Source organism: Eumetopias jubatus, unplaced genomic scaffold, assembly GCF_037043125.1.
Source record: "Eumetopias jubatus isolate StellerSeaLion01/CBP00866 unplaced genomic scaffold, mEumJub1_p1.0 scaffold_9, whole genome shotgun sequence".
Classification (NCBI taxonomy): domain Eukaryota; kingdom Metazoa; phylum Chordata; class Mammalia; order Carnivora; family Otariidae; genus Eumetopias; species Eumetopias jubatus.
The window spans coordinates 60,688,575-60,706,148 of record NW_028274815.1 but is presented as its reverse complement, the minus strand read 5'-3'; the positions used below and the strand labels follow the sequence as shown (position 1 = coordinate 60,706,148).

Below are 17,574 nucleotides of genomic sequence, written 5' to 3'. Positions count from 1 at the left end.
GCATAGCTTAGATCTTTGTTATTGTGGCACACCACTTTCAGGGATCAAGTTTTCCCTTTTAGGGACTAAGCTTCTGTAACAGACCAAAAAATATGGTAGCTAAAGAAAGATAAACACTTTTTTTTCTCATATAACAGTCCAGAGGTAGACAAGCAATCTAGGGCCTGTTAGGTTGCTTCACTTCCCAGGGTAATTCAGAGCCAAGGTTCTTCCTATGTTCTTGCTCTACAATCACATGAGTCCTTCTAATCCTCATGGTTTAAACTGGCTCACCACCATCACAACTGAGTTCAACCCTAGAAGAAAGAAAAGAAGTAGAGGGCAAGTAGCTTCTCTTTAAGAATTTACCTAAATACAGAGCTTACCCAACTTCAATGTCTCTGTGGAACAAAAATAGTAAAAGATTTGTAGAAAGTCAGAGGTGATATAATTAGAAAAAACTCCTGACATGTAGTTAGCCACTTAATCATCAGATCTCATTATAGTAATTATTCATTTGATAGGGCTTTACTTTCTCTTTTTTAAAAAAAGATTTTATTTATTTATTTATTTATTTATTTGAGAGAGAGCAAGCAAGCGGCGGGGGGGAGGTTGGGGGAGCAAAGGGAGAGAGAGAATGTCAAGCAGCTTCCCCACCTAGCAGGGAGCCAGCCCCGGGATTCAGCCTCACAACTCTAAGATCACTACCCCAGCCAAAATCAAGAGTTAGATGCTCAACCGAGTGCCTCAAAGACCCCTGTCCTTTCCTCTTTTTTAAAAGATCTATTTTAGAGAGAGAGAGCGGGGGAAGGAGCAGAGGTAGAGGGGGGAAAAAATCTCCAGCAGACTCCCTGCTGAGCAAGGAGCCCCAAGGGGGGCTTGATCTCAGGACTCTGGGATTACAATCTGAGCAGAAACCAGGAGTCGGACGCCTAACTGAGCCACCCAGGTGCCCCTTTTACTGGCTTTTCTGATTCTAACATTGAGTTTTGGTTCTCAGAACAGATACATTGCAAGTGGAAATAAAAGTAATTGGCACGTAGTATTTACCATACAAGACTGAACCTTATATATCTTAATAGGTTCCCAGTAATAGTAACCACCACAATAACACACATGCGGAACGTATTAATGTTAACGAAAACCGATTTTGTAACCCAGAGCTATTTACATTTTTCAGGAGATGCTTCCTGATAAGGACAACGCCTCACCCAAGATATTTTTGGTGTCCCTCAGATGATACAACGTTCCCATTCTACCTAACCTAAACAGGTATACTAAAGTGATCTACAGCGCCGTTTCATTCATTCTTTATCCGAGTTCTTTTCTCTCCCATGTGTCCATTTTTTCCGGATTCAGAGTTGGTCACTCAAGATCCGGCCGGGAGGAGCTGGTTGCTAAGAGACAAGACGCTGGGAGGGTGGGGACGCTGCACTGCGACAAGCCTGGGAGTGAAAGCGAGAGGGGGAAGGGGAAGGCAAAGGCAAGGCGCAGCGGCAGCTAGCCTCAGCGGCTTGTCTGGCCACCCGCCCCAGTCCTGCAGGAGCTCGTTGCTCATTGGCTCCGCCGCTGCGGCGCTGGCCTGTGATTGGTGAGGCAGCGTGGGGGGTCGGCGCTACCCTGCGAGCGGGTGGGGCGGTGTGTGTGGGCGCAGTGGCAGGGCTTGCGGGCCGGGTCGCCGGAGCTTAATGGCGCGAGCGCTGGCTGTGCCGGCCGCTGCAGGTGACGGAGGCGCAGCGAGGGCCACGGCGGCCCTGGGCAGGTGAGCGAGACGCCGAGGGCTCTCGGGTGCCGGCGGGGGGCGGGAAGTGCGGCAAGGGACGGTACCGCTGGCAGTCAGCGGCTTCCCGCCGCGGCCTCCTTCCCCGCCGGTGCGGGCCGGGGTCCCGCCAGCCCAAACGCCCCCGAACGTCCCTGCGCGCAGCCTGCACTTCGCATGCCCTGCCAGCCCCAGGTCCCCGCCGCCCGTCGCGCTCACGCCCTAGCTGAGGGAACCCCGGCGTCTGCCAGCCAGGCCGCGCCCGGTGTCTCTGCCCGCATCTTCCCTCAGCCTCGCCCCGTTGCCCGGCGCCTTTGTCCGCTCCCCACCCGCTCCGCGCCTGGAGAGTTTCTGCCCCCACGGGGGAGGCGGGGACGCGACAGGCTGGGCAACCCTGAGGACGCACCTCGAAGTGAGCCTGTGCGCCGAAGAAGATTTGCAAGGCTTTGATCTATTCGTCCTGGGCTTCAGGTGTGATTTTATTTTCTCCTTCACGGTGAAAGCCAACTGCCTCGATTCTCATTGTGGTCAGGAAGCCTGGGCTAAGGCTTCTCTCCTAGGATGACTCTAATAATCTCCCACCCTCTGTTACGCCGAAGGCCTTTGACCTGCCATACCCGCCCCTTCGTTTCGCACCTTTTCCTCTACCGAAGGAAAAAACTGTCTACAAAAGCCTTTTTCTATTTGAAAAAAGAAAAAAAGTCACATGCCAGTCGTGGACTTCCCTTTGGTCTTAATTAATTAATTAATTAGATTGGTTTTATTAATACACAAGTGAACCAAGGTTGTGGGAATGGGATGGGGGTAGCACATGAGGAATGTTCTTAAAAAGCATGGTGCATTAAATAGAATTTTTATTTCTGGTAAAACGTTTCACCTTAAACATTAACATTTAAAAAATATTTTATCAGGAATGGGATTAGATTTAGTAGTAGTGTAATTTGAGCTTCAAATTTTTTCTTACTGCCACAGTTTTTGATAAGTCTGTACTTCTTTTCCGGAATGGAGTGCACTCTGACAGCTATTCCAAGGGAATTTATAAGAATATCATGTATATTATAAATGAGTATCACATTTGAAATATACATACAAATTTGTAAGTATTTGATATAAACAATATTTTTGATTAGCTAGCAGGTGCCAGCATGTTGCAGGCCACAATAAATATTTATTATTTTTTTATATTTTTAAAGGTTTTATTTATTTGAGAGAGTGAGTGAGATAGCATGGGGTGGTGCAGAGGGAGAGGGAGAAGCCGACTGCCCATTGATCAGGGGAGCCCACAGGGCATGATCCCAGGACCCCGGGATCAAGACCTGAGCCGCTGAGCCACCCAGGCGCCCCCACAATAAATATTTTAGAAATATTTAGAAATTTTAAATGAATCTTTTTGGAATTGAAGGAAAAAAACAGCACCCTTTGCCTGTTTTTCAGACTGTTTTATACTGAGGTCCAAACAAATTGTAACAAAATACCCTATTCCTAACATACATCTCAAATTGTGTGGTATGAAAAGTGATGATGTGCTGGGCATATAAGTGGAGAACAATAAACCTCTGTAAAATCTACTTTCTTTTCTTTTCTGGCTTAAGTGGGACCAAGCCCTGAGCCACCTCCAGGCAGAGGGCACCAGAACCGAGTAAAGCTGTGGGACACAGTCCTGGGTACCCCAAGATGGGTTTTTAATATTTTTCAGTTAGTTTTTGTTTTTATTTATTTATTTATTTTTAAGATTTTATTTATTTATTTGACAGAGAGACACAGAGAGGGAACACAAGCAGGGGGAGTGGGAGAGGGAGAAGCAGGCTTCCCACGGAGCAGGGAGCCCGACGTGGGGCTCCATCCCAGGACTCTGGGATCACGACCTGAGCCGAAGGCAGATGCTCAACGACTGAGCCACCCAGGCGCCCCTGTAAAATCTGTTTTCAGCTGGGCTCAAGGAAGTGTTTTACAATTATTAAACTGCATTTTATTAAACTAAAATCAAATTGACGCTTGAAAATGTGAGGGTTAAGGGTACTGATCCCCCACGGTCAAAAATACTTGTATAACTTTCAACTCCCCCAAAACTTAAGTACTAGTAGTCTACTCTCGACCACAAACCTTACTGATAACATAGTCTATTTTTTTTATTTAAAAGATTTTATTTATTTATTTGACAGAGAGAGACACAGCGAGAGAGGGAACACAAGCAGGGGGAGTGGGAGAGGGAGAAGCAGGCTTCCTGCTGAGCAGGGAGCCTGATGCGGGGCTCCATCCCAGGACCCTGGGATCATGACCTGAGCCGAAGGCAGACGCTTAACGACTAAGCTACCCAGGCGCCCCACGTAAACAGTCTATTAATACATATTTTGTATATGTATTATATACTGTATTCTTACAATAAACTAAGCTAGAGACAAGAAAATGTTGTTAAGAAAAGCGTAAGGAAGATCAAATACATTTACAGTACTGTACCAAAAAAAGTCTGGGTATAAGTGGACTTGCACAGTTCAAACCTGTGTTGTTCGATGGCCAACTGTACTCAGTAACAGCTATTATGTGTTCTTCCTCTGACCCTCCATGGCTCCCCTCTGCTTTGGCTCTCAGTAAGTGATATTAAAGTTATCTGTTTGACTGCTAGTATCCCTCACCAGACCATAAATTCCTTGAGGATGGGGACCATGCCATATTTATTGACTCATCACATATCAGAACTACATCTATTTGGGACGCCATCTAGAGCCTTTTTTTTAAAAGATTTTATTTATTTAAGAGTGTGTGTATAAGTGGGCAGGGGGTAGAGGGAGAGGGAGAAGCAGACTCCCCACTGAGCAGGAAGCTCCATGCAGGGCTTAATCCCAGGACCCCAAGATCATGACCTGAGCCAAGGGCAGATGCTTAACCGACTGAGCCACCCTGGCACCCCTTATTTATGTATTTTAGGGACAGTATGCATGGGGGTGGGGGAATTGGCCCAGAGGGAGAGGGAGAGAAGCAGACTCCTCACTGAGATCATGAACGGAGATGAAATCAAGAGTTGGACTCAACTGAGCCACTCAGGCCCCCCCAAAGCCTTTTTTTCTTGGTGATTCTATTGCCTGAACATCTTGGACACCCTTGGTAGCTGGATATGTTATTCAAGGGCTCCTGGATTGAGCTAGAGGAGGATGTAGTGGGCAGGGTGTGTTTGGATGTGTAAGGATTAAATCTTACTCGTCAATTGTCATGTTTTTTCTGAAGACAAGGAAGAAGAAAACAATCCAAAAAAAATTGCTTCAAATAGAAATAATACTAATTATAATTGTTGATAGAATGTCCCAGCATTTATAACTAATAATCACATGACTCGATGACAATGATTATGCTTATCCTATAATGTCAGATTAACTTGTTTTTAAGTTTCATTTGTTTACATTAGTAAAAATTAAATATACTCAGCCTTCGTTGTTTGTAGCATGGACATTCACTCACAGAATAGAGCAAATATTGCTTAGGACTAGAATGAAATTACAATTCTTTTTAACCAGGTTTTTTTTGTTTGTTTTGTTTTGTTTTAGTTAAACTCTACTGTCCATGAATTGCTAATCAAGGTATAAATCAAGCACACTTAGGGATTTTTTAAAAAAGATATATTTTATTCAACCTTTCCCCCCAGTGTTTTATTATGAAAAATTTTAAACATATAGCAAAGTTAAAAAAAAGTTGTGGTGAACCCCTGTATACCTACCACTTATATTCTACCATTAATATTTTATTATACTTTTTTATCAGATAATTTGTCCATCTGTCCATCCTATGTGTCTATCCATCCACCAATCCATAATATTCAAATGCTATAATACTTGAAGAGATTTGAGCTGTATATTCTATTTATTTTAGGTCAGTTTTATTTTTCCTTTATAGGTAGCATATAATTCTTAGGAATAAATTATAACTGATTTATAATATTCTAAAAACACTTGGATTTCAGATGTAAATATATCTATTTGTCTTTATTTCTAGTTCTAAAAGATGAGTCGTGGATATTCAGAGAACAACAATTTCTTGAACAATAACAACCAAATGGTTTTGGACATGATACTTTATCCATTAATTGGAATCCATCAGACCATCAACTGGGAAACTGTGGCAAGGCTTGTGCCTGGATTAACACCCAAAGAGGTAAATAACTGTCCCCCAGATTGCTCCTGGAAAAATCAGAAAATGATCAATTTAAAGAAACAGCTACTAAGGAAAAAAAATTCAGTTTTACATATTCGTATGCATGAATTCTGAATGTGCATATGATGTGATTTGACTAGATACAAACTACATAAATTATATATTAACCCATGTGGTATGTTTAAATTCAACTGTTTATATAACAACTGAAAATTCACTAATACCTAATTTTAAGTAACAGAACTGATACTGTAAAATTATGCATAGATAGATTTTTGTAAATCAAATTATATGTTTGTTTGTTTTTAAGATTTTATTTATTTATTTGACAGAGAGAGACCAAGTGAGAGAGGGAACACAAGCAGGGGGAGTGGGTGAAGGAGAAGCAGGCTCCCCGCTGAGCAGGGAGTCCGATGCGGGGCTCGATCCCAGGACCCTGGGATCATGACCTGAACCGAAGGCAGACGCTTAACGACTGAGCCACCCAGGTGCCCCTAATTAGAAAACTTTGAAAATTGTAAAATTGCAACTTTGACAGCTCACCAATACAAAACAGCATCAGGCTGCATGTGCAGCACTCACATCCACTAATACATAGGCACAAACATTTGAAAACCTCATTACGTCTTTTATTATTTATTTATTTTTAAAATATTTTATTTATTTGTTAGAGAAAGCACAAGCAGGGAGAGTGGCAGGCAGAGGGAGAAGCATGCTCCCTGCTGAGTAAGGAGCCTGAAGTGGGACTCGATCCCAGGACCCTGGGATCATGACCTGAGCCAAAAGCAGATGCTTAACCAACTGAGCCATCCCAACATTCCTCTCATTAAGTTTTTTAATATAGTCAAACTGACTGAGACTCCCAGGCACCCCCACCATCTTCTCTTGCAGCCAAGCAAACCAGTACCCACAAGAAATTACTTGCCCTCATTTATGTTATAGGTCTTTGTGAAATGAGGAGGGAACTTTTTTTTTCACTACCTAATTTATACTTTTTCAAACCTTTTGGTTAAGTTTTGAAACTTGTTAAGTTTTTTAGTTTTTGATGTAGTGTTCCATGAGTCATTGTTTGTGTATAACACTCAGTGCTCCATGCAATACATGCCCTCCTTAACACTTGTCACTGGGCTAACCCATCCCCCCACCCCCCTCCCCTCTAGAACCCTCAGTTTGTTTCCCAGAGTCCATAGTCTCTCATGGTTCGTCTCCCCCTCTGATTCGCCCCCTTCATTTTTCCCTTCCTTCTCCTAATGTCCTCTATGCTATTCCTTATGTTTCACAAATGAGTGAAACCATATGATAATTGACTTTCTCTGCTTGACTTATTTCACTTAGCATAGTCTCCTCCAGTCCCACCCATGTTGATGCAGAAGTTGGGTATTCATCCTTTCTGATGGCTGAGTAATATTCCATTGTATATATGGACCACATCTTCTTTATCCATTCATCTGTGGAAGGGCATGAAACTTGTTAGGTTTTAAAATGGGGCAAACCTGTTCAACTACTGTTCTTTTTATTGTGAATATCTTCAAACATCTAGAAAAGTTGAAAGAATAGTACTGCCACCCCTATATCCTTATATAGATGCCCTATTTGCTTCATTTCTTTATGAAATTTTTTTCTGGGATACTTAAAAGTGTCAGACACCATGACACTTCACCCCATAGACTGCATCATACATCTCCTTAAAATAAGGACATTATTTCATAACCACAGTACCATGGTTTAACCCAAGAAATTAACAATAACTCTGTCATATCATCTAATATTCACTGTGTATCCAAGTTCACCCAATTGTTGAATTATTTTTTAACTAAAATACAACTAAATGTGAATTTTAAGTAGTGTTAATTTTTATTTTTATTTTTTTAAAGATTTTATTTATTTATTTGAGAGAGAGAGAATGAGAGAGAGAGAAAGCACATGAAGGGGGGGAGGGTCAGAGGGAGAAGCAGACTCTCCACCAAGCAGGGAGCCCGATGCGGGACTCAATCCAGGGACTCCAGGATCATGACCTGAGCTGAAGGCAGTCGCTTAACCAACTGAGCCACCTAGGCGCCCAAGTAGTGTTAATTTTTAAATAATTCTTTAAAGTTTATTTATTAGAGAGAGAGAGCACATGCATGAGCACACAAGAAGGGACAGAGGGAAAGAGTTTCAAGCAGACTCCCTGCTGAGCCTGGAGCCACTGCAATGTAGGCCTCAGTCTCACGACCCTGAGATCTTGACCTGAGCTGAAATCAAGAGTCAGATGCTTAACTGACTGAGCCACCCAGGCACCCCTAAATAATTTTTTATTACTAAACAAAACGTGTCCTTAAAGAACACACACACAAAGGAAATAAGTGAAAAATCAGAATGAGTCTGACCCGATCTAAAGTAAGTTGTTAACACCTTGTATATATCCTTTCAGATACTTTTCTTTCTTTTTTTTTTTTTTTTAAGATTTTATTTATTTGTCAGAGAGAGAGAGAGCACAAGCAGGGGGAGTTGCAAGCAGAGGGAGAAGCAGGCTCCTTGCTGAGCAAGGAGCCCAATGTGGGACTCAATCCCAGGACCCCAGGATCATGACCTAAGCCGAAGGCAGACTCTTAACCGACTGAGCCACCCAGGTGTCCCCAGATACTTTTCTATACATAAAAGAATTGTTAAGATGGACATACAACAAATGTACTGTTTTGCTGCTTGCTTTTTTACTTAGCATATTATAGACATCTTTATGTGTCAGTTAACAGACTTCTATAACATTTGAGCTATGAGCTATATCAATTTATTAAACCAGTCCCTTTTGTTGGATATGTAAGCTATAATTTCCAACTTTTGGCTACTACAAATACCACTGTTAAAATGTCTTATTCTTCTAAAAAGAAACCAAACTTACTCTTCTTTCCTTAGGGGATAATGCATTTTTAAGGCTTTTGTTACATATTGCCGACCAGAAGGGCCATCAATGTTCTATTCCAGTCAACATGGCTGAGTCTTGATCCCTGTACTTTTTATATCACATACTATTTGTGTGTGTGTGTCTTTTCAAAAGTCTCATTTATATATATTTTTAATACGTGTTATCTCATTGCAGTTTTAATTTAAATCCTAAAGAGGTTGAACATTTTATATTTTATTATACCATGTCCTTTTTCTATTTGAATTTGTTTTGTTACTAGTTTTTTAAAAAGATTTTATTGATTTATTTGAGATAGAGCTGAGAGAGAGAGAGCGCGCGCGCGAGCGCATGAGCGGGGGGGAGGGGCAGAGGGAGGAGCAGGGAGCCCAACACGGGGACTCGATCCCCAAACTCAGGGATCCTGACCTGAGCCAAAAGGCATACAGTTAACTGAATGAGCCACCCAGGTATCCCAATGTTTTGTTACTAGTTTTAAATAATGGTTTTCTATATATTAAATATATTAACCCTTGATCTAGCTTTTATCAGTTTTTTTAGCCTATTAAGTTATTAAAAATAGTCTCATATACAAATGTTTAAAAGTTTAAAATGTTTAACGTAAAATCTATGAATCTTTTATTTTGAAATCTGCCTTTTTTATCCTGTTTAGAAAATCCTTCTTACCTGAAGGCTACGTATACTACCTAGTCACCTACATTTTCCTGACTACTTTTATTTTCTACATTTAAATCTTAACTTCACCTGGAGTTTATTTTAGTTTTAACTTTTTTCCTAATGACTAGTTAATTGTCTCAACATTTATTGAATATTTCACTCTTTTTTTTCTTTTCAGATTTTTTATTCAAATTCTGGTTAGTTAACATAGTGCAATATTGGTTTCAGGAGTAGAATTCAGTGATTCATCACTTACATACAACACCAGGTACTCATCATAACAAGTGCCGTCCTTAATACCCATCACCCATTTAGCCCATCCTCCCATCCCTTCCCTACATCAACCCTCATTTTTTTCTGTATCTTTAAGAGTCTCTTATGGTTTGTTTTTCCTCTCTTTTCTTTTTTTGATCCCTCCCGTATGTTCATCTGTTTTGTTTCCTTTTTTTTTTTTTTAAGATTATTTATTTTAGAGAGGGAGCGCTTGCACGGAGCAGAGAGTGGGGAGGAACAGAGGGAGAGGAAGAGGGAGAAAAGACACCCCACTGAGCAGCGGCTGCTCCATCCCACAACTGTGAGATCATGACCTGAGCCAAAATCAAGAGTTGAATGCTTAACTGACTGAGCCACCCAGGTGCCCCCATCTGGTTTGTTTCTTAAATTCCACATATGAGTGAAATCATAAGCTATTTATCTTCGACTGATTTATTTCGCTTAGCACAATACTCTCTAGCTCCATCCACATTGTTGCAGATGGCAAGGTTTCATTCTTTTTATGGCTGAGTAATATTCCTGTGTGTGTGTGTGTGTGTGTGTGTGTGTGTGTGTGTGGGTGGGTGGGTGGGTGTGTGGGTGTGTGTATGTGTGTATACACCACATCTTCATTCATCAGTTGATGGACATTTGGGCTCTTTCCATAGTTTGGAAAATAATTTCATTCTTTATTACTGGTTTGAAATTCAAATCTTTTTCTACATTTACTGTTCAGATCTATTGATCTCTTTATCTAATCCTGTTGATAGTTCTATGTTCACTTATTTTCAATATTGCTTTAATATCTGGTAGACAAAAATCTTGTGTGTGTTTTTTTAAGCTTTTTGAATGTTCTCTCAATCTCCTGGATTATCATTTTTTTCCATTTTGACAATGATGTGTTGATATTTTGAAAGTGGAAAAAGGACAGATTAAGAGTTTTCATGTGTTTAACTTAGCTGAAATAATGTATCTAATTTTTCCAAAGAGACTGTACCATTTTACATTCCCACCAGAAATATCAAGACAGTTCCAGTTTATTCAGATCCTTGTCAACACTTATTATCTGTCTTTTTTATTATAGCCTCCCTGATGGGTATGAAGTAGTAATTCACTATGATTTTGATTTGCGTTTTCCTGATGGCTAATGATGTTCAGTATCTTGGCATGTGCTTATTGGCCATTTATAGATCTTCTCTGGAGGAATGTCTATGTAGATCCTTTGCCCATTTTTAAATTGGGTTGGCTTTTCTTTTCCAAAACTTTTTAACATTTTATTTTTAGTTAATCTCTACACCCAACCATGGGGCTTGAACTCACAACCCTGAGATCAAAAGTCACATGCTCCACCAACTGAGCCAGCCAGTCACCCCTTGTCTTTTTGTTATTAAGTAATAATTCTTAATATATTCTAGATGCAAATCCTTTGTCAGATATATGACTTGCAAATATTTTCGCCTATTGTGTGTTGTCTTTTTATTTTCCTGATGGTGTCCTTTGAAGCACAGAGTTGTAAATTTTGAGGAGGTCTGGTTTATCTAATTTTTCTTTGTGGCTTGTGCTTTTAATGTCATAGCTAAGAAACTATCACCTAATCCAAGGTTATTTTCTCCCAAGAGTTTTATACTGTTAGCTCTTATATTTAGTCTTTGATCTATTTTGAGTTAATTTTTGTATGTGTTTTAGGTAGAGGGTCCAGCCTCATTCTTTTACATATAGATATCATGTAATTTTTGTTTAAACACGAACATTTTTTTAAAAGATTTTATTTATTTATTTGACAGAGAGAGACAGCTAGAGAGGGAACACAAGCAGGGGGAGTGGGAGAGGGAGAAGCAGACTTCCCTCTGAGCAGGGAGCCCGATGTGGGGCTTGATCCTAGGACCCTGGGATCATGACCTGAGCTGAAGGCAGACGCTTAATGACTGAGCCACCCAGGTGCCCCCACAAAGAACATTTTTTTAAAAGATTTTATTTACTTGTTTTTCAGAGAGAGAGAGAGAGCACAAGCAGGGGGAGCGCAGGCAGAGGGAGAAGCAGGCTCCCTGCTGAGCGAGGAGCCTGATGTGGGACTTGATCCCAGGACCCTGGGATCATGACCTGAGCTGAAGGCAGAAGCTTAACTTACTGAGCCACCGAGGTGTCCCAAACACAAAGAACATTTAACAATATAATTTAAATTATTTATAGTTCACTTCTTTGTTTAAGCAATCATGTATTCATTTCAAAATTCATAATTTTCATTTTTTAAATATTAGAAATTGCTGTAAACCTTGTTAGATAAATCTACACTCATTTTCCAATCTAGCTATACACTTTACTTTCTATTACAAAAAATAAATTCATTTTGAAGGAAAAACGGATTCCATAAAACCATTTATGTTTTTTATCTTTGTCAACTGATAATAAATACAGACCACAGGGAAATATGGTTGATAAAGGCATTTTTCATTTTCCTATAACAGCATAAACATATTATGCCATGGGTTAAAGCATATTTTAAAAAGTTCTATGGGCTCTGGGGTGTCACAGTTGGTTAAGCATCTAACTCTTGGTTTTGGTTTAGATAACGATCTTAGGGTCATGAGATCTGGCTTTGCAGGGCTGTTTAAGATCTCTTTCTCCTTCTGCCTCTGCTCCTCATCTCCCCCCCACCACTACCCCCACCCCCTGCTTGCACACATGCACATATACTCTCTTTCTCTCAAAAGAAAAAGTTCTACACTGAATTTTAAGAAAGAAAAAATGTCAGCAGCTTTTGTATATTGAAATGTGTGCTCATTTTCTAGGTACTACCCAGCAGATTAGAATTCACTTGTAAAAAATGATTATAGAAAAATATCATCAAATAGAAGGCAAGAAAATAATCTTATTTTTTAATTAAGAAAGACCTGCATTTCCTTCTTTTTATGTCATTACAGTGTGCAAAAAGGTTTGATGAATTGAAGAGCAGTGGAAGTTCCCCTGTTGACAACCAGTATAGTCCTCTAATGGCTGCTGGAGAGAGTCCTGTGGAAACTTTAGCCACATATATCAAATCCTCCCTTCTTGACATGCAGGGAGAATTTCAGGAGACTCCGGTTGGTCAAGATGCAATTTCCAAAACCGGTAAGGCTTGAAAACAAAATGCAGTGCTTGTCCTTATGATAATTTGCAAAATACGCAGTTCAGTCAACTTTTCTTTATGTTTTTAAGGCTAATATAAACATTGCTAGGAAATCTATTAGGATTTGTATCTTTCTGATTTTTAGAAATGTGTCTTTGCTATATTTGAAAAATGTTTTAATGTTAATATACAGGTCAAATGCTGTCACCAAAAAAAGCTTTTTATTATATTAAAATTTACTGCTCCAGTCTGTTAGCCTGATTATGTCATAAATTTAAAAAGATCTGACCTACAATTTCTACTTAATTTTTTTTACTGAGAAAATGTTGCTTGTTCCTTGTATTATCTACCCTTTATGTAGTCAACATTAGCTTCAAATGACAGAGTGGCAGGATAGAAAAATGTTTTCTGCAGTTGGTGAAATAATAACTGATTGTAGAAATCCTGAGTGTAGTGAATGATTTAAATCTCAGCAGCAGCAGTTGGAATACTGATATAAAAATTTGCTTCAGAAAGAGAGAACTCTGTTGTTGGCTTTTGAACACTTGACCCCTGTCTATTCACACCACATCATTTTTTAAATTTTCAGTATAATGTTAGCAATGTGTGATCCTTTTTTTCTACTGTTTATTCCATATACGTTTAGAAATATTAAGGGAAATGGCACCTAACAGAGTACCATCTTTAACTAGCCTTGGAAACCGTGCATTTACAGTATAATCAGTAAGTAAAAACCCATTCTCAGCTAGAAACGCTAACCTCCCCCTTTGTTTTTGTATGTGTTTTTTTCTGTATTTAAGGAAGACATAGTATAGCTTCCACAAGGAATTGTTCTTCAGAAAGTGAAAATTGTACTACTCGTAATGGTGGAGAAAAGACTGAAGAATCTGAAGGGTAGGAGGCTGGTTCTTTGCTAGATAAGATTTAATATGAATATCAACTTTAAGTTATAAAATATATGATTGGTGATTGTATATATCAGTTACCATAATTTAGGAATTTCACATTACACAATTGTTCGAATTGTTGGAATAAAGGGTAGTTCATTGAACTATAACAATGAACTATAACAATTGCTTGATGGCTAAACATACGGCTTATTCATGTTATAATTAAATTGGGTTACAGTTTTCCATTTTAAAAATTCATTTTCATATTTGTAAATATTAGGAATAACCTCTACTAACATAAAACTTTGAAAAGCAAATTTTAAAACCCAAAGAAAAATCCCTTCCATTAGTTCTCCGATTTTATGAAACTAGATGTGTATTTTGGAAAGTCTCATTACAGAAACATTTAAGAATTAGAATGCACCTTTCAAGATATTGCAAGTTTTGTTTTGTATATTTTACATACAGTAGATGAGACATATTTTAAGTATTCACCGTGATGAGTTTTAACAAATGGGTACACCATGTAAGCATCACTCAAATGAAGATATAGAATATTTTCATATCTGAAAGTTCCTTTCTGTATTTTCAGTTCTCATAGTTTCTTTTCTAACTGTTATTCATATATAATTCAAATACCATAAAATTTATCCTTTTGAAAAAAGTTCTGGAGATGGATGGTGGTGATGATTGTACAACAACGCGTTGTACTTAATGCCATTGAACTGTACACTTACAAGGGCTAATATGACAGATTTTATGTTATGTGTATTTTACCACAGTAAGAAAAATTCCCCTTTTGAAGTGTATAGTTCAGTGATTTTTAATTTATTCACGTAGATTTTTAACTGATAGATTGTGTAGCACTAAAATTTATCAGATAATTTTTTACTGGAATTATCTAGTATTTCAAAAGCCACAGAAACATTATGCTTCATTATACCAGCCATTACCTGTTTATATTTGACTGTAATTTCTTTGGAAGAACAATTTGCAAAGTTATTTAAATTCCTTTGACTTTGACAAGAATGTTGGTCAATAATCCTTTTTCTGGTAGCCCAGTTTTGTTTCAACTGTAATTTTATTAGAAAGTTATGGAGTTCCTTTGAACACATTAAATTCATATTCTGTTTATTCTTTTGTAATGATGTGAAGGTAGTTGTGGATCACACTGATACTGCTTTTTGAGGTGATATAATTTTCAAGGGAAAGTAAATTCAAGGAGTATATAATTTTGAAGCAGTCGTTCTGATGGATTATCTAAACTTATTCTTAAATTATTTTTAAATATGCTAATAAGCACGTTGTAGTCTTAAGAATCCTTTAACTACATTTACTAATTTATATTTGATGAATGCCTAGAAACAAACTTTCTTGCTGTTAAAAATAACTAAGTAGCCATGCTAGTTTTTTGATTCTTTAATGAATGATTTTAACTGTTTTTCCTATTTATTAAAAGTAAGAGAATTTTAGTATTTAATCTTTACTCATCATACCCATAACCATATAAAAGTGCCATTTTATGTTCTTCGTCAGAATTAGAATGTATTATTTAATTTTTCTTTGTGAATTGGTATTTTTAAAATTTTGTTAACTTATAACTGGAAAAATAAACTTTAAATCATGTAAATTAGAGTCCTATAATAAAAATATTTTTGTTTTTCTAAGCTCTAAAGTTATTAGGCTTAATAATCTTAAGGTCAATAGTTTACCTAAAATTAGTCAAAATCTAAGATATAGATCAGATTAGCAAGACACTTAAATGAAAAATTCTGAATGTCAAACCCTATAAAATTGATTTATGGTCAAAACTTCCAAAAACATCTTGTTCTTGTACTTCCAATAAATGTCAGTATTCTTAGCTCCTCTTCTAGAACTCTAATAATTTCATTTCTCTGTAACGTTTTTTATGAAGGCCAAACATGGTGATCCATGTATGTGATGAAGCAAAAAACTTGAAAGAAGATTTTATTTGCCCACGAGATCTTTTGATATCAGAAATGAAGTACTTTGCTGAATATTTATCTATGGATGCCCAGCGCTGGGAAGAGGTGGACATTTCAGTTCATTGTGACGTTCACATTTTCAACTGGTTGATAAAATATGTTAAAAGGAACACTAAGGAGAATAAAGATTGTGAGATGCCCACTTTAGGTAAAAGACAGTCTATTGCTTATTTTGTAGTAAAATTTATGTGTCACCTGGTAGTTGCTTCTGGCCAAACATGCAATGTGGGAAATTATTTGGACATTCATATTTGTGCTCAGATTAGTAACCACCTTTTAGGAAACTGATAACCTCATCCTTTTTTAGTAGATTATAGTGAATGTATGGCAAGTGAACAGGTCTCTAGATCAGCAGTTCTCACTGTATGGTACATGGACCTCTGGAATACTAGAGATCTTTTAGAGGATTCACAGGGTCAAGACAATTTCTATTATAGTACTAAACTGTTTCTGTCTTTTTCTCTGTGTTGACATTTATTCAGATGGTACAGAAGTAATAGAGGAGAAAACTCTGGGAGCTTTAGCACACATCAGAGCAGGGGCACCAAACTGTACTGGTAGTCACCATATTCCTCAATTCCACGTGCTCATAATTAAAAAGGAAAAAAATAAAAAATTCACTCTCACTTTAAGAATGTCCTTGATGAAACACTGAAAATTATTAATTTTATTAACTCTTGACCCTTGAGTATGCATCTTTTTCATGTTCTGTGTGATGACACGGGAGGTGCACTCCTGCTGCACACTGAAGTGTGATGGTCATCTGGAAGAAAAGCACTTGTGCAGTTGTTTGATTTGCAAACTATAAACTAGCTGCTTTTTAAAAAAGAAAACCATTTTTCCTTGAAAGAATGGCAAATTATGATTATTCAAATTTAGGCATTTGGCCGATATTTTCTTGAAAATGAATTAAGGGAGTTGATCAACTAAAGGGAAACAACTGACAGTATCCATTGTCAATAATAAAATTCAGGGTTTCAAGTGAGATTTGGAGTATGGAAAACTTTTATCTGCTTCCGTGTGCTTGACAGCTTCTCCATATTTAAAGACTTTTTTTTTTTAAGTTTTTATTTATTTATTTGACAGAGAGACACAGCGAGAGAGGAAACACAAGCAGGGGGAGTGGGAGAGGGAGAGGGAGAAGCAGGCTTCCCACAGAGCAGGGAGCCTGATGTGGGGCTAGATCCCAGGGCCCTGGGATCATGACCTGAGCTGAAGGCAGACGCTTACCTGACTGAACCACCCAGGCACCCCTATTTAAAGACTTTTCTGATGAGACTGGTGGTGATACTAACAAATGTGATTTATATATATATATATAGAAAATACAATGAAATGTTTCAACATTTGGAAGGTCCACATAACTCAGTGAACCAATATTTTACAAATGACCAATGCGTGTTGTTAAAATCATGCATGGGTTAAAGATCCACTCAAAGTGTAAGATAAATCATTTGACTTTGAGATAACAGAACAGGAGAAGTTCATTGATAGGACTTCAGATTCCAATGCAACTAACCTTTAAAAGAAACTACCAGTTGAGTTTTGATGTAACATCAGAGAAGACTACCCACAAATTGAATGTAGAAACAGATAGAATCCAGCTGCCTTCTATTAAGTCAGACATTGAAGAAATTTGCAGAAAATGTCAGTGTTACTCTTCTTGCTAATTTGTATTTTGGAAAATATAGTTATTTTTCATAAAATATGTTAATATGTAATGAGTTTATTATTCTTTTAAAAGGAATTAAAAAATATTTTAAATTTTTCCTTGTTTTAATTTATGATATGGCCGGTACTGATAGATATAACCCATCTAAACAAAAAAAGAGGTCTTAAGATCAAAAGTTTGGAACCAGTGTTCTAGATGGAAGGAAGAA

At 38.1% G+C, this 17,574-nt stretch overlaps 1 protein-coding gene across 1 annotated transcript in view; it reads left to right on the top strand.

The window, feature by feature from the left end:
- The first annotated feature begins 5,731 nt into the window (after window positions 1–5,731).
- Window positions 5,732–17,574, top strand: part of SANBR (SANT and BTB domain regulator of CSR) — a 45,577-nt gene continuing 33,734 nt past the window's right edge. The window contains exons 1-4 of the mRNA XM_028089711.2: window positions 5,732–5,881; window positions 12,614–12,800; window positions 13,599–13,692; window positions 15,604–15,842. Coding sequence (XP_027945512.1) covers window positions 5,732–5,881; window positions 12,614–12,800; window positions 13,599–13,692; window positions 15,604–15,842 — 670 coding nt within the window. The remainder of the gene's footprint in view (window positions 5,882–12,613; window positions 12,801–13,598; window positions 13,693–15,603; window positions 15,843–17,574) is intronic.